General features: G+C 39.5%; 1 protein-coding gene and 1 long non-coding RNA gene across 11 annotated transcripts in view; one reads left to right on the top strand and one right to left on the bottom strand.

Annotated features, from left to right (window-relative positions):
- The first annotated feature begins 51 nt into the window (after positions 1 to 51).
- LOC148429458 (uncharacterized) lies at positions 52 to 1,932 on the top strand. Its single transcript, XR_015866962.1, has 2 exons — positions 52 to 317; positions 1,577 to 1,932. It is a non-coding gene; the product is annotated as an uncharacterized LOC148429458 (long non-coding RNA).
- A 923-nt stretch (positions 1,933 to 2,855) lies between these two features.
- Positions 2,856 to 15,287, bottom strand: part of mef2cb (myocyte enhancer factor 2cb) — a 79,534-nt gene continuing 67,102 nt past the window's right edge. For 6 of the 10 annotated variants that reach the window (XM_088422126.1, XM_088422186.1, XM_088422117.1 and 3 more), the window contains 5 exons: positions 10,351 to 10,523; positions 9,399 to 9,422; positions 8,489 to 8,618; positions 7,359 to 7,494; positions 2,856 to 6,134 (listed from right to left, as the gene is read on the bottom strand). In XM_088422126.1, coding sequence (XP_088278252.1) covers positions 5,783 to 6,134; positions 7,359 to 7,494; positions 8,489 to 8,618; positions 9,399 to 9,422; positions 10,351 to 10,523 — 815 coding nt within the window. In that variant the 3' untranslated portion in view covers positions 2,856 to 5,782. The remainder of the gene's footprint in view (positions 6,135 to 7,358; positions 7,495 to 8,488; positions 8,619 to 9,398; positions 9,423 to 10,350; positions 10,524 to 15,287) is intronic. The other 4 variants (XM_088422162.1, XM_088422179.1, XM_088422170.1 and 1 more) reach the window with 1 other exon arrangement.

Here is a 15,287-nt window from a genome sequence, read left to right as displayed (position 1 = left end):
CACGTCTAGTGACGTCGACTTGCAGCCATATTTAAATACGCTAGGGCAATTAGCGCATCCAAATATGCAAATCAGCTCGCACTACCCAGTCAGAGTGTGCTTGTGCCTGCACGGCCGCAGACGGACTCCTGGTCCCCATTTTAAAGTCTCTGTTTTTCCCCTCTAAACTGGCGGAGGTCTTAAAATACAGAATACAGTATTCCTGTTAGCTTGCTTGTAGCGAAGAGAAGAAGTAGAAGAGTGGCTCCAGGATGAATGGAAACGCCGAACAAGATTTTTTTTTAAATGAGAAAACGGCACCGCCACAATCTCCGACGGTATTATTATTATTTTCAATTTTTATGCATATTTAATACAATGATTTTATCGTTGTACTTTATTGACAATAAGATTGACGTGCAATAATATTTACCAACATTTATTTCACAAAATGATACTATTACTGTTAATTTATTTAAATGTTATGAAGATTTGTCTATTTAATATGGCTGATATTGTGATATTTAAACATATTAACTCAATGATGCAAATGAGCGACGCAGTCACATTGAGCGCATCTAGCAATAAGCAATGTCACATCAATGGCGACTGACAAATGGCAACTTCAATAGCGATTCAAATAACACAAGCCATGTTGATAAAAATTCTAACTAGCATTCATGTATATTGTAAGTCGTGGCGCAGATTGAGGTCAAATTTCCAACCTACGTCCATTCATTTATCACATGTTCGCAATGGAAACACGTGCTATTAATAAAAAAGAAGCCACGTGACCTTACCTCTTATTGCACCTTTTCCATCGTCTTGAAGTTTGCAAACTTTGTACATGTTACGTCGTGTCGGGAGTGGTCACCGACCTCGCTGCGCCTCTAGAGTCACAATAGGTGGATAAGGTTGCCCACCTGTAATCTTTGGTTATGAAATTTCCCCAAAGTAAGCCCTTAGCTCAGTATACTTTTAACCTGATTCTCAATAACTTGCGCATTTTATTATTTATGTAACTGTACAAAATGCATTGTCCAACTTTGTATGTGTTTGACACTAGAAAATGAAATGTTTTGATGTGTGTATGTCTGTGTTTGAAAGAGAGAAAGAGGGAGTGTGCGTGCGTGCGTGTGTATGTGTGCGTGTGTCGTCGCGCGTGCGTGCATGTGTGTATTGTTAAGTCCAAAGTGATGCATAGGCTATAATAAGACACGATAATGACAACAAAAAACAAAACAAAAAACCTATGCTCCATATGATTAAATACTACCAATGACGAGAAAGAAAAAAACATGCCAAGAAATATTTCAATCCTGTGCTTTACATTTGTCAATATGTGTTTAGCATTAGCGCCCATCTTTGTTAGTTGTAAAGATAATGACTTGCTTTAGCATTTCCCCATTGTTAGCCGCCACTATGGTTCAAGTATTGCATAAACGATTGAGCAATATTTGACTCTTTGAGATAGCCTTCAATTGTAGTCAACCTCTTTAAAATGTGAATGGCGTGAATGAAAACCTGAAAACAGAAAGACATTAAAGAAAATATTTTATGTTTTTATTTTGTTATTTGTTTTTGTCATACTAACCAGACCAGACGAGGATCGAGAGCCCAGCTCCACTCTGCGACTTAATACCGACATCTAGTGACCATATTGGGGAAGACTACAAGTGGACTGGAAAAAGCTGCTTAAAGAGGTCTAAACCATTAGATTCACGTTTTCCGCAGACAAAGATCATCATTGGTTAGAAAATACTGAGTCAAATACTTTTCGTATACGTGCAAATACATTATTCGTAGTTTTGTATTTTAGCAACGTTAAAATATGGAATGTGACTATGTTTTATACAAATTAACAATATTCAATGTTTTGAATGTATCCTGTATATTTTATTTACAGCTTTATTTCTAATTTGTTTTCACGCAATAAAAACGTGCATTTGTTCATTTTGGCGTCTGTTGTGTATACAGTGGCTATAGAGGAACGGGAATTATAAACTGTTATATAGTGTGTCTCCAATGATTTGACGCATTTATCCAATCAACCTTTTACATTTACATTACGTTAATTAGGTACTCGGAAAAATAAACTGTATTAGGTATACATACATGTTAGCTATTTAGCAGACGGTTTCAATTTCATTGTGCAGCAAATCCAAGGCCTATTTTTAAAAGTCAATTGCGCCCGTGTTGTTCTATTAGTTTAAACATGCATTTCTCAAATACACTTTAAAATTTTCGTTTGATTTGCATGAAAACAATTGATTTTTTTAAAGTGAACGCTCGCGTCTTCCGACTCTGCATGGCAATGTTCCTCGATTGTATAAAACAATTTTCATTTGTAATACTATTAATTCGAGAATATTTTATCAAAGGTTATTTAAATAACCATTTGTGAATGTCCATGATCGAACGAATTTTAACGGTTGTTTGAAAGGAAACATGTATTATGAAAGGAAACATGTAATACGAAAAGCAAGAGAACTCAATCGTTTGCTTTTTATCTGACTAAAAATAAACATCTGGCTACAGAAGAGGTTTTCAAATAGTCATGCTCAATGAAGGCCAAAAACAAACAAATCTGCCCTATGTATTTGCGAAATGTACGATTAAATTACGTTCCTTATTTATATTTTTTTTCTAACCGCTTTGCTGAATTTATTTTTTTTTTTTCATGTGTGATTGCTCTTCCCCTAATATTACCAGATACATTTGCAGTGTCCTTTGTTTTTGTCACCATTTGTTTGCTGTACTATGTTTGTTGTACCTTCACGTGGTTGAGATCTTTTGAACCCGCATCGAAACAAGCGCCATTTAAGAGTTCGCATGCACAAACAAGTCCAACATAAAGAAGTCACACCAAGTCGTAATGAGGATAACTAAGAAAGCCAGTAAGTTTACTGAAATCTCTGCAAAGTACAAACACTTCAACTCCCTCTGAGCCGAGGAGACGTGTACGTCCAGCCCCTCGGCGTTCCCACCATTACACACATTTCAGTCCAGTTCCTTGAGTTCCACAAGTGTGGAATACCACTGAACACCATCACGAGTCTCAAGTGGCGACAAAGGCCAGCTTATGCCGCTGAAAGCCGTTCATATTCTGCACAAAACGTTTCCAAAGCTGCCCCAGTCTCTGGGTTTGACACAAGCTACATTTCACACTACAGACTGACGATTAAGCATTGAAGATAAACAAAATCCTTTTTTTTTCAAGATGTAAATAAACCACACTGTGGAGTAACAAAGAGGGATGGGATGCTATTACACATGGCTGTACAGGTGGATGCTCTTTCTTTTGCACTGCAAAGTGACTTGACAATACATCAGCTGAGGTTCTGCTTGGGTCATTTGGAGGTACCAGCTTTACTTTTAATCTCTTATCTCAATGACAAGACAACAGCTGATCAACAGATGATGACAAAAATCAAATGCAACAACAAAAAAAAATGGAAATATAAATATGCTTGCATGTCTTTGGTTAATTTTCAACTAATTAATCACCATGACATGTTGGCAACAGCTCAAGCTGGGAGTGAATATAAATAGATTCTAATTAGTGTGCCATGTGACTTCTTGATGCATGCACTTCTGAGAACACACACACACACACACACACACACACACACACACGCACAAATCAATGCACAAGAAGGGTAAATGCTGTTGGCATTGACACAAAGTCCAACTATAAGATGGTCTTCAGCAGGATTGAAGTGTGAAAGAAATTGTACATTTGAACATTTCTTTTTATTGTCAGGTTTCAATGCTTGCAAAATAAAAACATAAATGAACGTGAAAATAAGTTTACAACACACAAATGCCACTGGCTTTGGTATCTCCACTAGTTTGCCTCAAACATCTTTTATTTTTCCCTCTCAACCTTTTTGTACTGAATTTTTTCAAAAGAAGAGAGAAGAACACTGCAATAGAGGCTCTGCCCCTGTTTGAATGCACAGACTATACAGTAACAACATAGTGAACCTGCATGAAATATGCACATTGAAATATCATAACACTTAAATGACAGCAGATACATGACTCAGAGGCAGAGATCAGTGGCTAGTTTGGGTAATCAAAACAGCTATCGATCAGAAATTAGCGACCGGCGATCAAATCTTCCTTGTATTGTATAGCTATTAAATCCGTAGCAAATTATGTTTCGTTTGAAAATAATTCAACTTGATGAGATACAGAATCAAATTAGGTCTGCAAGTGATTTGGAGTTATTCCTCTCCTCCATTTGCAAAATGTTATTACTTAAAAAGCCCACCAGGGAAATTGTACAGCTTGGACAAGACAAGCTGAGGTTGTGTAACTGAAGAGTGGACAAAACGGCCATGTTCAATAAGTTAATTAAGCTTTAGGATGAAACATGTGAGACATCAAATGTGTGTTGGGCCAGCCGGTGTGTTTTTTTTTCATTTTTTTTTTTCTTTTTGTTTTGTGTCTTTGCTTCCACACTGACTGCTCGTGTCGGAGCCCAAAAATGGTAGGAAATGCACCAGCTCTGCTCAGGGCTCAAAGGAAACAAACCAAAACACATGTGCGACTGCACATTGAAACTCCACTAAGAAACCAACCCAAAAAAATTATTATATATATTTATATATTAGAAAGCTATACACAAGCATGTTAATTTCACAGATTTTTTTTTTTTAAAGATTCTTAATATTACCATAATTATATATAATTAGAAATACACGTAGAATAACAAACCTCTACAAAGATAAAACAGTTCAGCAAAGCATTGGATCTCGGTCTGTTTCATGGCTTAGGGCTCCAAAGCCCGTTCATCCCCCCAACAGGGTGAGGTGCACTATCCTTCTCTTATTAGCAAAGCTATCAAAAACACATTCTGGCTTATAGAAACTACAAAAAGCCACAAAAATGCTTTGCATTGTAATCCTTTCATATGAAAATATAAGCAAGTGTATCGTACAACTGTTTTTTTTTTTTTTAATCTTTGTTTTTTATTTCCTTTAATAATACTGATAGTTAATACTAGATCCAGAGGCTTGTTGTTACACCTAACTCTTTGATCAGAGAGTGGGCGTCACACCACACCTCTCTCTCACCTCAATTTTTACACACCAAAAATTCCAAACATGTTTTGGGTTCCGTGACCTGTACAGTCCTTCAAATGTTGCATATTAGCTTTTCCTTTACCAAGTAAATAAATCTTGAAATGTCCTGCAACTTCTTTACCACCTCCTTTTGACCTCTATTTACATAAATACGTTGAACCTGCAACATGACATCATCTAATGTGAACACACACTAGTTTTTGCAAGGGAGACGGTACATAGCGATGAAACTGATACTGTACACACGCATGTTTGTCAAGTGCTAAGGTGTTGTCCTCGCGCACTCACTCGCATGATAATGTTTTTTTTGTCTTTTGTAGTCACTGATGATTCTCTGCGGTGAATTGTAACTTGTATGAAACAGAGTACCTGACTATTTTTGTTGGCGATATGCATATATATATACACAGGTGTAATCATATATGCATTTGTGATTGTTTTTATCCACACGCAAAGCAATTTATGCATAGTTCCCCAACCGAAAGTAGGATAAAAACCACCCCCCAAACCCCGAATGACATCTACAAGAGCCCACCGTTTTATGTGATGTCATATGTAAAGCAAACACACACACACACACACACACACTCAAAAAATTAAAAACAAAATGATGGTCAACTTTTGCGAGGGGCTGTCAGACGATTGTGATACTGACAAGGGGGCTGTAGTTGTTTTGGGGGGAGTGGGGTTACGTTGGGGAGAGGGCAGCGCTATTATGTGGCCCACCCCTCGGACAGGCGCACCCGCTTGATGGAGGGGCTCCCGCGCTCATCCAGGGCGGGCCGGGCCAGTCCCAGAGGGGAGTGGAATTCGTTCCTGTGCTCGTCGCGATCGCTGCCTTCGTGGGAGCTGCTACAACTGCTCAGGCTATCGACCGGGGAGCGGCCCGAGTCCTGGCGGGATGAGGGGTTCTGGGGGGGTACTACCCCACCACCTCCGTAGCCCCCCGGTGTGCTGCTGGTGCGATCTCTAGGAGGAGAAACAGGTTCGGACTTGATGTGCAGGCTTTGAGTAGAGGGCAGGGAGAGATTTGAACCCTGACATAAGTGAGAGCTAGAGCAATTTCTGTAGGAAGGAAGAGGGAAGGAAAGGTGTTACAGAGATACAGAGCACACAAACATGCATTAATTTGACTATTTTCAAGAGGTGTCATATTTGTGCTGTGAAGGCCTGAGAAAATGGGTGATAACGCGGTACGGTGGTGCCTCGACTCATGCCCGTTACACAAAACCTCTTTCTGAATGGAAATGGATGGAATTGTCATTAATCGATTCTAACCTCCAAAAGACCGATATCTGTTTTGTAAGAAGATGAGCATGTCAATAGCTTCATCTATACAAACATAATTAGGGTGGCTCGGTGGAAGCGTGGTTAGCACGTCCGCCTCACAGTTAAGGGACACCAGTTCAATTCCTTCCTGCGTGGAGTTTGCATGTTCTCCCCGAGCCCGCGCTTGTTCTTCCCACATTCCATAAACATGCACGGCAGGTGTAGTGGACATTCTAAACTTTCTTTAGGTGTGATCGGATCTTAATGGTTGTTCGTCCTTTTATGCTCTGCAATTGGCTGGCAACCAGTACAGGGTGTCCACTGTCTACTGCCAGAATACTGCTGGGATAGGCACAATCGGGTCTGCGACCCTAATGAGGGTAAGCAGCTAGAAAAAATGGATGGTTGGATGGATGGACAAAAATAGAATGCAAAAACGTAAACGGTTTGTACATTATGATTAATTCATTGTAGTGGTGGTTTGGATTTCCAGGCCACCAGGGGGCAGTACGATACACAAATACACGCGGAGAGGATGGTTACCGATATTCAGTTGACTGCAGTAACATTAGTCTTTTTTTATCTGAGGACAAATAATATATGAACACTGTTTTATTCTATTAGTGCTGTTTGTTGATAAATAATTTATTCAGGTCCTTGTTTAAAGAGTTACAAAAGCAAATCATTGAAACTATTCACCTAAGCCTATCTATGGTGTTTTCAACTTCATTTGCATTTACTGCCGTTCAACAGGGAATGTAATTCAATTATTATCTTTTTTGGAAATTGAACATGATTTGACATAGAGCTTGTTGTGAAGAAAGTCGAGCTGCGTTTACTGGCACCATATAGCACTTGTCGCAATTTTTCACAAACGAATCAAAGTCAGGCGAGAGAAACTTTTAAACTCATAAATCGTAGATCGAGGTACCACTGCACACACTCTGTGGCTATTGCTTGTGACGTCATCCTTATGTGATGAACCATGCATTTCAAAAGGACTGGAGCTGTCCCACTCACCCGAGCTGTCCCAGGGCCGAATGCTGCATGTTCTGAATGTGTTGCTGCTGCCAGCCACTCATTGAGCCCAGATGCAGGGAACTGCCACTGTTAAAGCCGGACAACGAGGACAGGTCTGCACTATTTAGGGAATACTCTGTGTAGGATTAAAACAAAGTCACAATTAGTGGCGTGAGGAATGTGTACAAGTTGTAAAGAGCATTCAATTTGGTAGAAAATCACAGCGCCATTCCCAACCTCAGTAATCATTTGTTTGACAATACCACCCTCTTCTGTTCAAATGTTGTACAACATTTTAAAATTGAGGGCTTAAGATGCGCCGCCTTTACACTATTATTATTTTTACAAGGCATTGTGTTAGAAACTTCTCATATGCCATAAATAACTCACAGTTACGTTTTGCCTAGTCTCATAAGAAAAAAGTGTCAGAGAAGTCTTTGTTTTAATCATATCGTTTCAATCATATTAACTCACGCAATCTTAACAGCTATTTTTTTTCTAGACTCCAGAAATTATACTTATATTTATATAAGTATAATATATATAATATAATATAATATGTATTATATTATACTTATATTTTTTCAAATGCTTGGCAAAATGAAGTTCTAAAAGAAAATAACTGTTACTAAACGAATTGAGTACTAAAACGATCCATTACTTGAGTTAATTAGTTCAAAAGTATTCAATTACTTAACTAATTAAGCACTTACTCATCAATGACTTTAGGTGATTATTTACCAAAGTAATTGATGATTTTTATGTAATAAGTACTGAAGTAAAGTGCTAAAATCCTCAGGTACTTCACGTGTTTATGCAGGTAAGCAAGATTAAAGTAATCAATCATTTAGTACTTAATTACCTGAGAGTAATCTAGTGCTTTAGAACTTGATTAATATCGTACCGGGCAATTTTACACCTTTTAGCTAAACACTTGAAACCATTTGGAAAAAAAAAAAAAGAAACAAAACACAAATAACTGGAATTGAATGTCATGACTCTTAAAACAATGTGGACATACTGTATGTCTTTGGGATTGAATGAGTTCATTGCTATTGAAGTATAAAGGTCTAATTCAAAAAATATGTCCAATCACAAAGTTTATCGCAGTAGTAATGTGCTGTTCATACCTGTACCATAAGAAGTAGAGATGGACGACGGGTAACCACCCATGCCTTGTCCTGGCAGAGTTGGAGTTGCTACTGACACGACAGGGGTGGCCAATGATTGAGCAGACTGGGAGTTGTTTATTCTCTGGTTCTGTGAAAGGAAAAGATAATATAGAGAGAAAGGAGGTGAGGAAACATACTTCGGAATATTTAATGAACAGAAAAGCCTAATCAAAGCAAGTACAGTATATTATATTGGCCTTTTTCATTTCCTTTCTTTCACTCGGCACATGATGGGAAAATGACTGTGATGCCAACTTGCGCGGGGAAGCAATTGTCTGACACGAACTGAACCCAGCAAACCCTGTCATTTACCCTTAGCGAGGGCCCACTGTCGCTATAGTAACACCATCTGTCTCCAAGGCAACGCAGGGTAACGATGGCAAAGGGAGAGGACGCACTTTTTCAGAGGCGAAGGTGAGCAATTGCTGGCGAAAGATGGGCTTTGATGCAAAAAGAAAGCGTAACATATATCACAAGAAGAAACACTGTAAATTGTGTGCGTGGGCTGCGTGACCGTAAGCAGAGAGAAAAGTGAAAGGCAGAAACTAAATGTCAAATCAAACTTATGAAACTAGACGTCAGGTCAACGTGCTGTTACAGTCACATAACACTGGAGGGCACTATGTGTCCCTAAAACACAAAACAGCCCACTTCGCAGCCTTCAGCGCCACCAGACACAGCGATGGAAAAGGTTTGCTGGATTCACAAATATCAGGTTCTAATAATCTAAGCGATGGCAGCAAAAAGTAAGCGCAAATGAAAAGAAAAAGCGACTCTATTTGCAATGATTGAACATCGAGGTAAAGGCGTTTCGGGTTCATCTGAGGGAGGCTGCTGGGATTTTCTACTTTGGAACAGTCCCACTTACCAATAGGAGATCGACATCATCAGACTGAGGGCATTAAAAAGGGAGGGTGATATATTCAAATTAGAGAGTATGAGTGAGGGCGCAGGTCTAAATATAAAATGAAACTATGGATATCGATATTTACAACATTTTCTAAATTAACCTTGAGAAAAGGTAAAACCAGACAAAAACAGCAACTCAAACTGTTGCTATTGCTCAATTGAATTCATCTGGTTAATTTGGACACAAAATGGAATCAATGCATCTATTCAAAAGTGGTGAAGAATGCATGAAAAAAAAAGGATTGTATTAAAAACAAAGTGATGTAAAATTTATGGTAAAGGCCACAGTGCGTAATAAATCACTGCAGTTTATATTACGGAAATTATATTCTCTCTATTAGTACCTGATTTTCACTGAAATAAAGATACTCAAAAAAAGCCTACTTAAACATTTTTGTAATAGAGTCATGAACTTCTTCAAAAAATAAACAGAAAAATTAACTGTATAAAAAGTTCAAAACATTTTTGAACTTTTTATGCAGACCATTTTTAAGGGTTATTCAGTTGAACTAGACTAAGTTTTTAAACACCTGAGTACCATGTTTATTTGTAATGTATTTTAAATGGACACATTTGCATAGTCAATATGTCAATTACGATTTTTATTTTCCCATAAATTAGGTACAGTGCAGATGTTCAAACTGTGAACAGTTACAATAATGAATTGCATAATATAGATAATAAATATTTTTTTTAGGAATAAAACTTCTGCTTCATTTGATGAATATTTAGGCCTACTATGGTACGCTAATGTTGGTCATTATGGTGGTGTCACATTTGAGGTGGGTGTGGAAAATTTTGAGTGCTACAATATCAGACGAGCTGAAACAAATGACCTGATGAAATTTCCGATCCGACACAATGATAGAGACACAAAACAAGTAAAGCAATGCAAATCGTAGTTTACTCACAATGGAGGGCATGTTGTTCTTGGCGCCATGTGGGATTAGAACACGGAGGTCGGGTTTGCGGTTGTTCATGCCTAAATTCATGGGTGGAGGTGACTTTGCCTGCATGTTCTTGTTCATGCCGCCCTGAGAGACCAGCAGACCGGGGGAGTTGCGGTGATTGCCATATCCATTTCCTGGCAAATCAAAGGAAAGATGGAAGAGTCAGAAACGTTCAAGAAATACGACAGTACAGTAGAATCCTGCAAGTCGAACTTATCGAATTTATTATTTATTATCATTTATTTTCATTGTGCCTACTTTATTATTGGCTCAATTATGGAATGTAGTCTGCTCGGGGAGGTGGACAGATTAAGAATTTCATTGTAATATGCATATGACAATAAAACTTGAATCTTAAGGAGTTTGTGGCTCCCAGTGTTGTCTTATCCGTGGAAACCGGGTTAAAATGGCTCTTTGAATATTAAAGGTTCCCAACCCCTTCTCTACGCGCTCCTTTTCAGTATGGCATCATAGGAATATGACTTTTATTTGTTTATTTGCTACAGTAAACATAAATATACTATACATCATGTTTTGTGTCAACATTTGAATGGTACTCAGTAAAATTTCACCAAGACTTCATTCCCTCCAAAATTTATTTGGATATTTCTTGGGTATAATTTGGCAAAGACACCACTGGGAGTTCATTATCAAAAGTAGAAATATACAGGGGCTGACCCAAATGAGGATTGCTGAAGTTCTGTGCTCTAGTAGGTAAAGATTCCAGAGCTGAGTAACTGTTGGAAATCCTGCGGTGTAAGATAATTAGGATTCCACAATATTCCATTTTCACCTTACAGTACTTTCAGTCTTTTCTGTCATTTGGTTAAATGAGCCATGGAAAAGTTACATTCTTGACAGAAGGACCCTCGAGTGGTTATATCATTTACTTGGCGGCCGTACAAAAAGCGTCCCTCCCCATTCAACTCTGTCACAGTCAGTTAAGGCTACATGTGCCCAGCAACAGCCAGTGAATCATGTAAAAACATCAAATTACGGGTAGCAAGACCACAGAAAGATGGGGCCCATCATTTGGCCATCAGAACTAAACACGTGCGGTTGCTCCACACAAAGACCCTCCCTTGGGGCTGCCACCAGCTTTGCAAAGAGAACACAAGTGCAGCACACGTTTTTTCCCTGTTGAAAACGATGCGTTGAAAACCTCGCAGTATCATGAAGACAAAAAAATGGGAGGAAAGCATTCCTGCAAGCAACATATTTTGTTTCTTTGTTTCTAACCAAATCCCACAAGTTGCCCCCCCCCCCCCTCCCCCCCACTTCTCTTTCCTTCTTCCAAGGGCTAGAACACAAGACGCTGTGTGGACTTTCCCACTTGAAAGACAGGCAGGAATTATACGTTAGACATAAATGAATTTCCTAATCATATACTCCGGGGGGAAAATGAGTCGCAGATGTCTTCCTGGGCAATTTCCCTGGCTGATCTTTGTTTAATTTGAGAGCGAGGTTTTTGTTGTTTGGAAATGAAAAGTCTCCAAAAGCACAATTTGAACAGTTTGACGAGTAAAACGACCGCTGGTGGTGACAGAGGACGAATTATAAAAACTGCGTGTGTAGGTGTGCGTGCGCGTGCAGCTCATGTGTGGGTGCTTCATGTGTGATGTCATTCGGCGAATATACGGCGTTATACACATTTATCCGAACGCACTTCTCCATGCGGATGGGCTGTAATGTGTGAGAGTGGCATCTTTGTACGTTTGAAAGTAAAAAGCGAGCTATGCATATGGATGCACGTGTGTGTTTTCTATGGGAGCCTCTTGGTTCTATCTCAATCCTCACATTAGCAAAGTGGCAGCTGCCTCTTCAGCTTTCCTGCTCTCTCATTCTCATGGCTGGCCCTTTGTGAGCTGGAGTGGGTGCATGTGGAGATAGATGAATGAGACCTCACACACTCCTAAAACACACATTGACACAACGCATACACACACTTTGGTAAATAAGCCGTGCCTCAGTGTTTCTGCAGAGATGAGAACGTGCTAGGGGAGCAACGTTAATACATCGTTTGGTCAGAACGACACACAGACTCCATGTTGCGAAGGCTTCAATCAGACATCTGTGTGTTGCCACAGTGGGGAGATGGCCGCGGTCCAGTCAATTATTACGGCTCGATGATCACCAGCGGCACACGCCGCTCCTTAAAGCACTTCACGAGTGAAATCATGAAGTCATTAAGCAAATGAAATGAGAACTTTGAGTCAAGTCTTTTCATTTCCTTGTTTGATCCCCTCTGATTTCGAGACAGATGCTCTGACTCGACTTGGAGAGACGTGAGAGCCACTACACACTACACGCTACTTTGCACGGCACAAGCTGCAACCAACCGCTTGAGGAGGAATAATATGCAGTCAAGCCAAGAGGCAATTTAAGTGATAGAGTGAATTTAGAGACTTCAAAATTTCACTATGCAGTACAAGGAAAAAGATTACTGCTGAATGTATATGAAGCTATAGCTTTAAAATGGTTTTCACAATTTCAGATTTTTGGGGTGTGGCTAACACATCACTCGCGATGTACTGTATGAATGTAAAGCGCATTCATTCTCATGTGGCTATTTGATGTAATTGTGACTTGCAGTTAGCTTGCTTCCAAAGCCTACAGAAAAATGCACCGTGCCATGACCTGTCCATGTCCTTTTCATATCATGTGTAGATTTTAAAAAGATGCTACAGAAAGTCCATTGCTATTGACTTGACAGTTAAACGGTGAGCAAGGTTTGTTATTTTAGTACTTACAGCAGACAAGGGACAAGCGACAAGGGCTTTTTTTTTCATGATTTTGAGTACCTTCTCTCTTTTATATATGATTATTCTTGTTCTTCAAATTTGGCAGTGTTTTTTAAAAAGACATTCTCATTAACTGTATATAGGAATGATATATTAAAATAACGAAATGATTAAAATAATGAAATGAATTTAATGATGATATCCCGTTTCATTCAATTAGCCAATATATTTGTAATGATAAAAGCAGTTATTGTGTGTTTACTAATACTGGTAGTGATGCAACGAGGAGTTTAAAAAAAAAAAATGGCAGTTTGTGGTTTCATAATGAGCTCAAATGGGGACCCATAGCAGGTCTGATCCCTCACCATGTTTTTCCCCCCCAGACCTAGCTATTGCAAAAGTTTAAAGCTTGAACATGTGCAGTAGATAAATACAGGCATGTTCACGCTTCCCACTCCCCAACATTTCAGAGGAAGGAGGCATGATGACTCGGCCTTTCAGTAACTTGTCCTCATGTATTGGACTCCAAGTAGCACAGTGGATGATGCTGATGTCACTCGCATGCTTGGGTATTAATGCGACAGACAATATTTCTTTTGGTGTTACGATCTTAAATAGCCCTAAATGTGACTGAGATTCTACAACATGAAATTGAATTATTTTCACTCATTCACATGATTCTCTTCTCAGGGCATTGAATCCATTGTCGTTTGAATTTATTGGTAACAATGGTTGTGGAGGCCCCTGAAGGCCAATCGTAACTGTTTTTTTGTTTTTTTAAGTATTAAATCATATATATGTAGGAGATATTGTAGGTGGTGTCATAAACTCCTTCTTCTGTTTAGAGCCGATTGCTCAAATTTGACACAGGATAACATCCAGACGATTATTGCAATTAGGATAAATTAAATTCAGTAAATTGTTGGGAGGTAACATTTTTATTACCGTTTTTTTTAGTGAATGTGTTTCTTTCCATCCATTCATTTTCTCTAGCCGCTTATCCCCACAAGGGTCGCAGATTCGCTAGTCCCTATCCCAGCTGGCTTTGGGAAGTAATCGGGGGACACGCTGAACTGGTTGCCAGCCAATTGCAGGACACATGGAGACGAACAACCAATCAAGCACCCATTCACACCTGAGGACAATGTAGTACGTCCAATTCACCTGCCACGCAACGTTTTGGTGTGTGGGAGAAGGCCAGAGTGCCCGGAGAGAACCCACGAGGGCTCGGGGAGAACATGGCATCCACGCAGGAAGGCCAAAGCCAGCTGGATTTGAACTCAGGTCCCTTCAATTGTGAGGCGGACGTGCTATTCACTGCGCCACTGAGGAGCACATTAATGCGTTTCTTTCATTTGGCCAAAATGCACATCATATTTCTAACATCTACTAGTCTAAAAGTATTAAAAACATTTAATCTATTGGGGATTCCACTTTACTAAGATGACAATTGAAGCAGTTTTTTTAGTCAAAGTAGACATTGAAACAATTACAAAAATGGAATAACAAAGCTTCTGATACGTGTGTGATTTAGACACAAAAGAACTTTTTTTTTTTTTCTACACTGCTTCCATACTACAGGGGAGGGGAGGACCCCAGGTAAAAGAAGTCCCATGTGGGAGCCTGCTGTCATTTTGTCTCTTTACAGACAGCAAAACCATGACATCTGTGGAAACACACAGACGCACATCCAAACGCACACCTCATCTTTCTTGAAGAAACACCTGACAGCTATTTGTAGAATTTTGATCCTAACTTGTGAGCAGGAGGAATGTTAAAATATATTTATCAATAATAACATGATTGTGGTTGCTCACTGAATAGCACATCATTACAATGAGCGACCAAGTTCACATACCACTTGCATCTGTGTTACCCTGCTGTTTCTCCTTTGCACACATGGCTCAAAGCACCAGTGGATATTCATCACCATACAACCCCATTATCTGCACCCCCCCCCCCCCCCACACACACTTTGCCTCCAGATATGATTTAGGGCCCTTTGAATGGAATCTTTTAGTTTTGCACAAGTCTCTCCCAACGCATATTTTTTTGCTGCTGCCGAGCGACGCGGCGGACTCCTCACAGAGCGCCTCTGTTCCTTGGCCCCGGTGACACAAAGAGTACATTGGAACCGCTGCTCGACAACATGCCGTC

This window comes from Hippichthys cyanospilos, chromosome 1, assembly GCF_059441005.1.
Source record: "Hippichthys cyanospilos isolate Australia breed blue-spotted pipefish chromosome 1, RoL_Hcya_1.0, whole genome shotgun sequence".
NCBI classification, from domain to species: domain Eukaryota; kingdom Metazoa; phylum Chordata; class Actinopteri; order Syngnathiformes; family Syngnathidae; genus Hippichthys; species Hippichthys cyanospilos.
The sequence above is the reverse complement of the archived record's forward strand: the minus strand, read 5'-3'. Positions and strand labels throughout refer to the sequence as shown.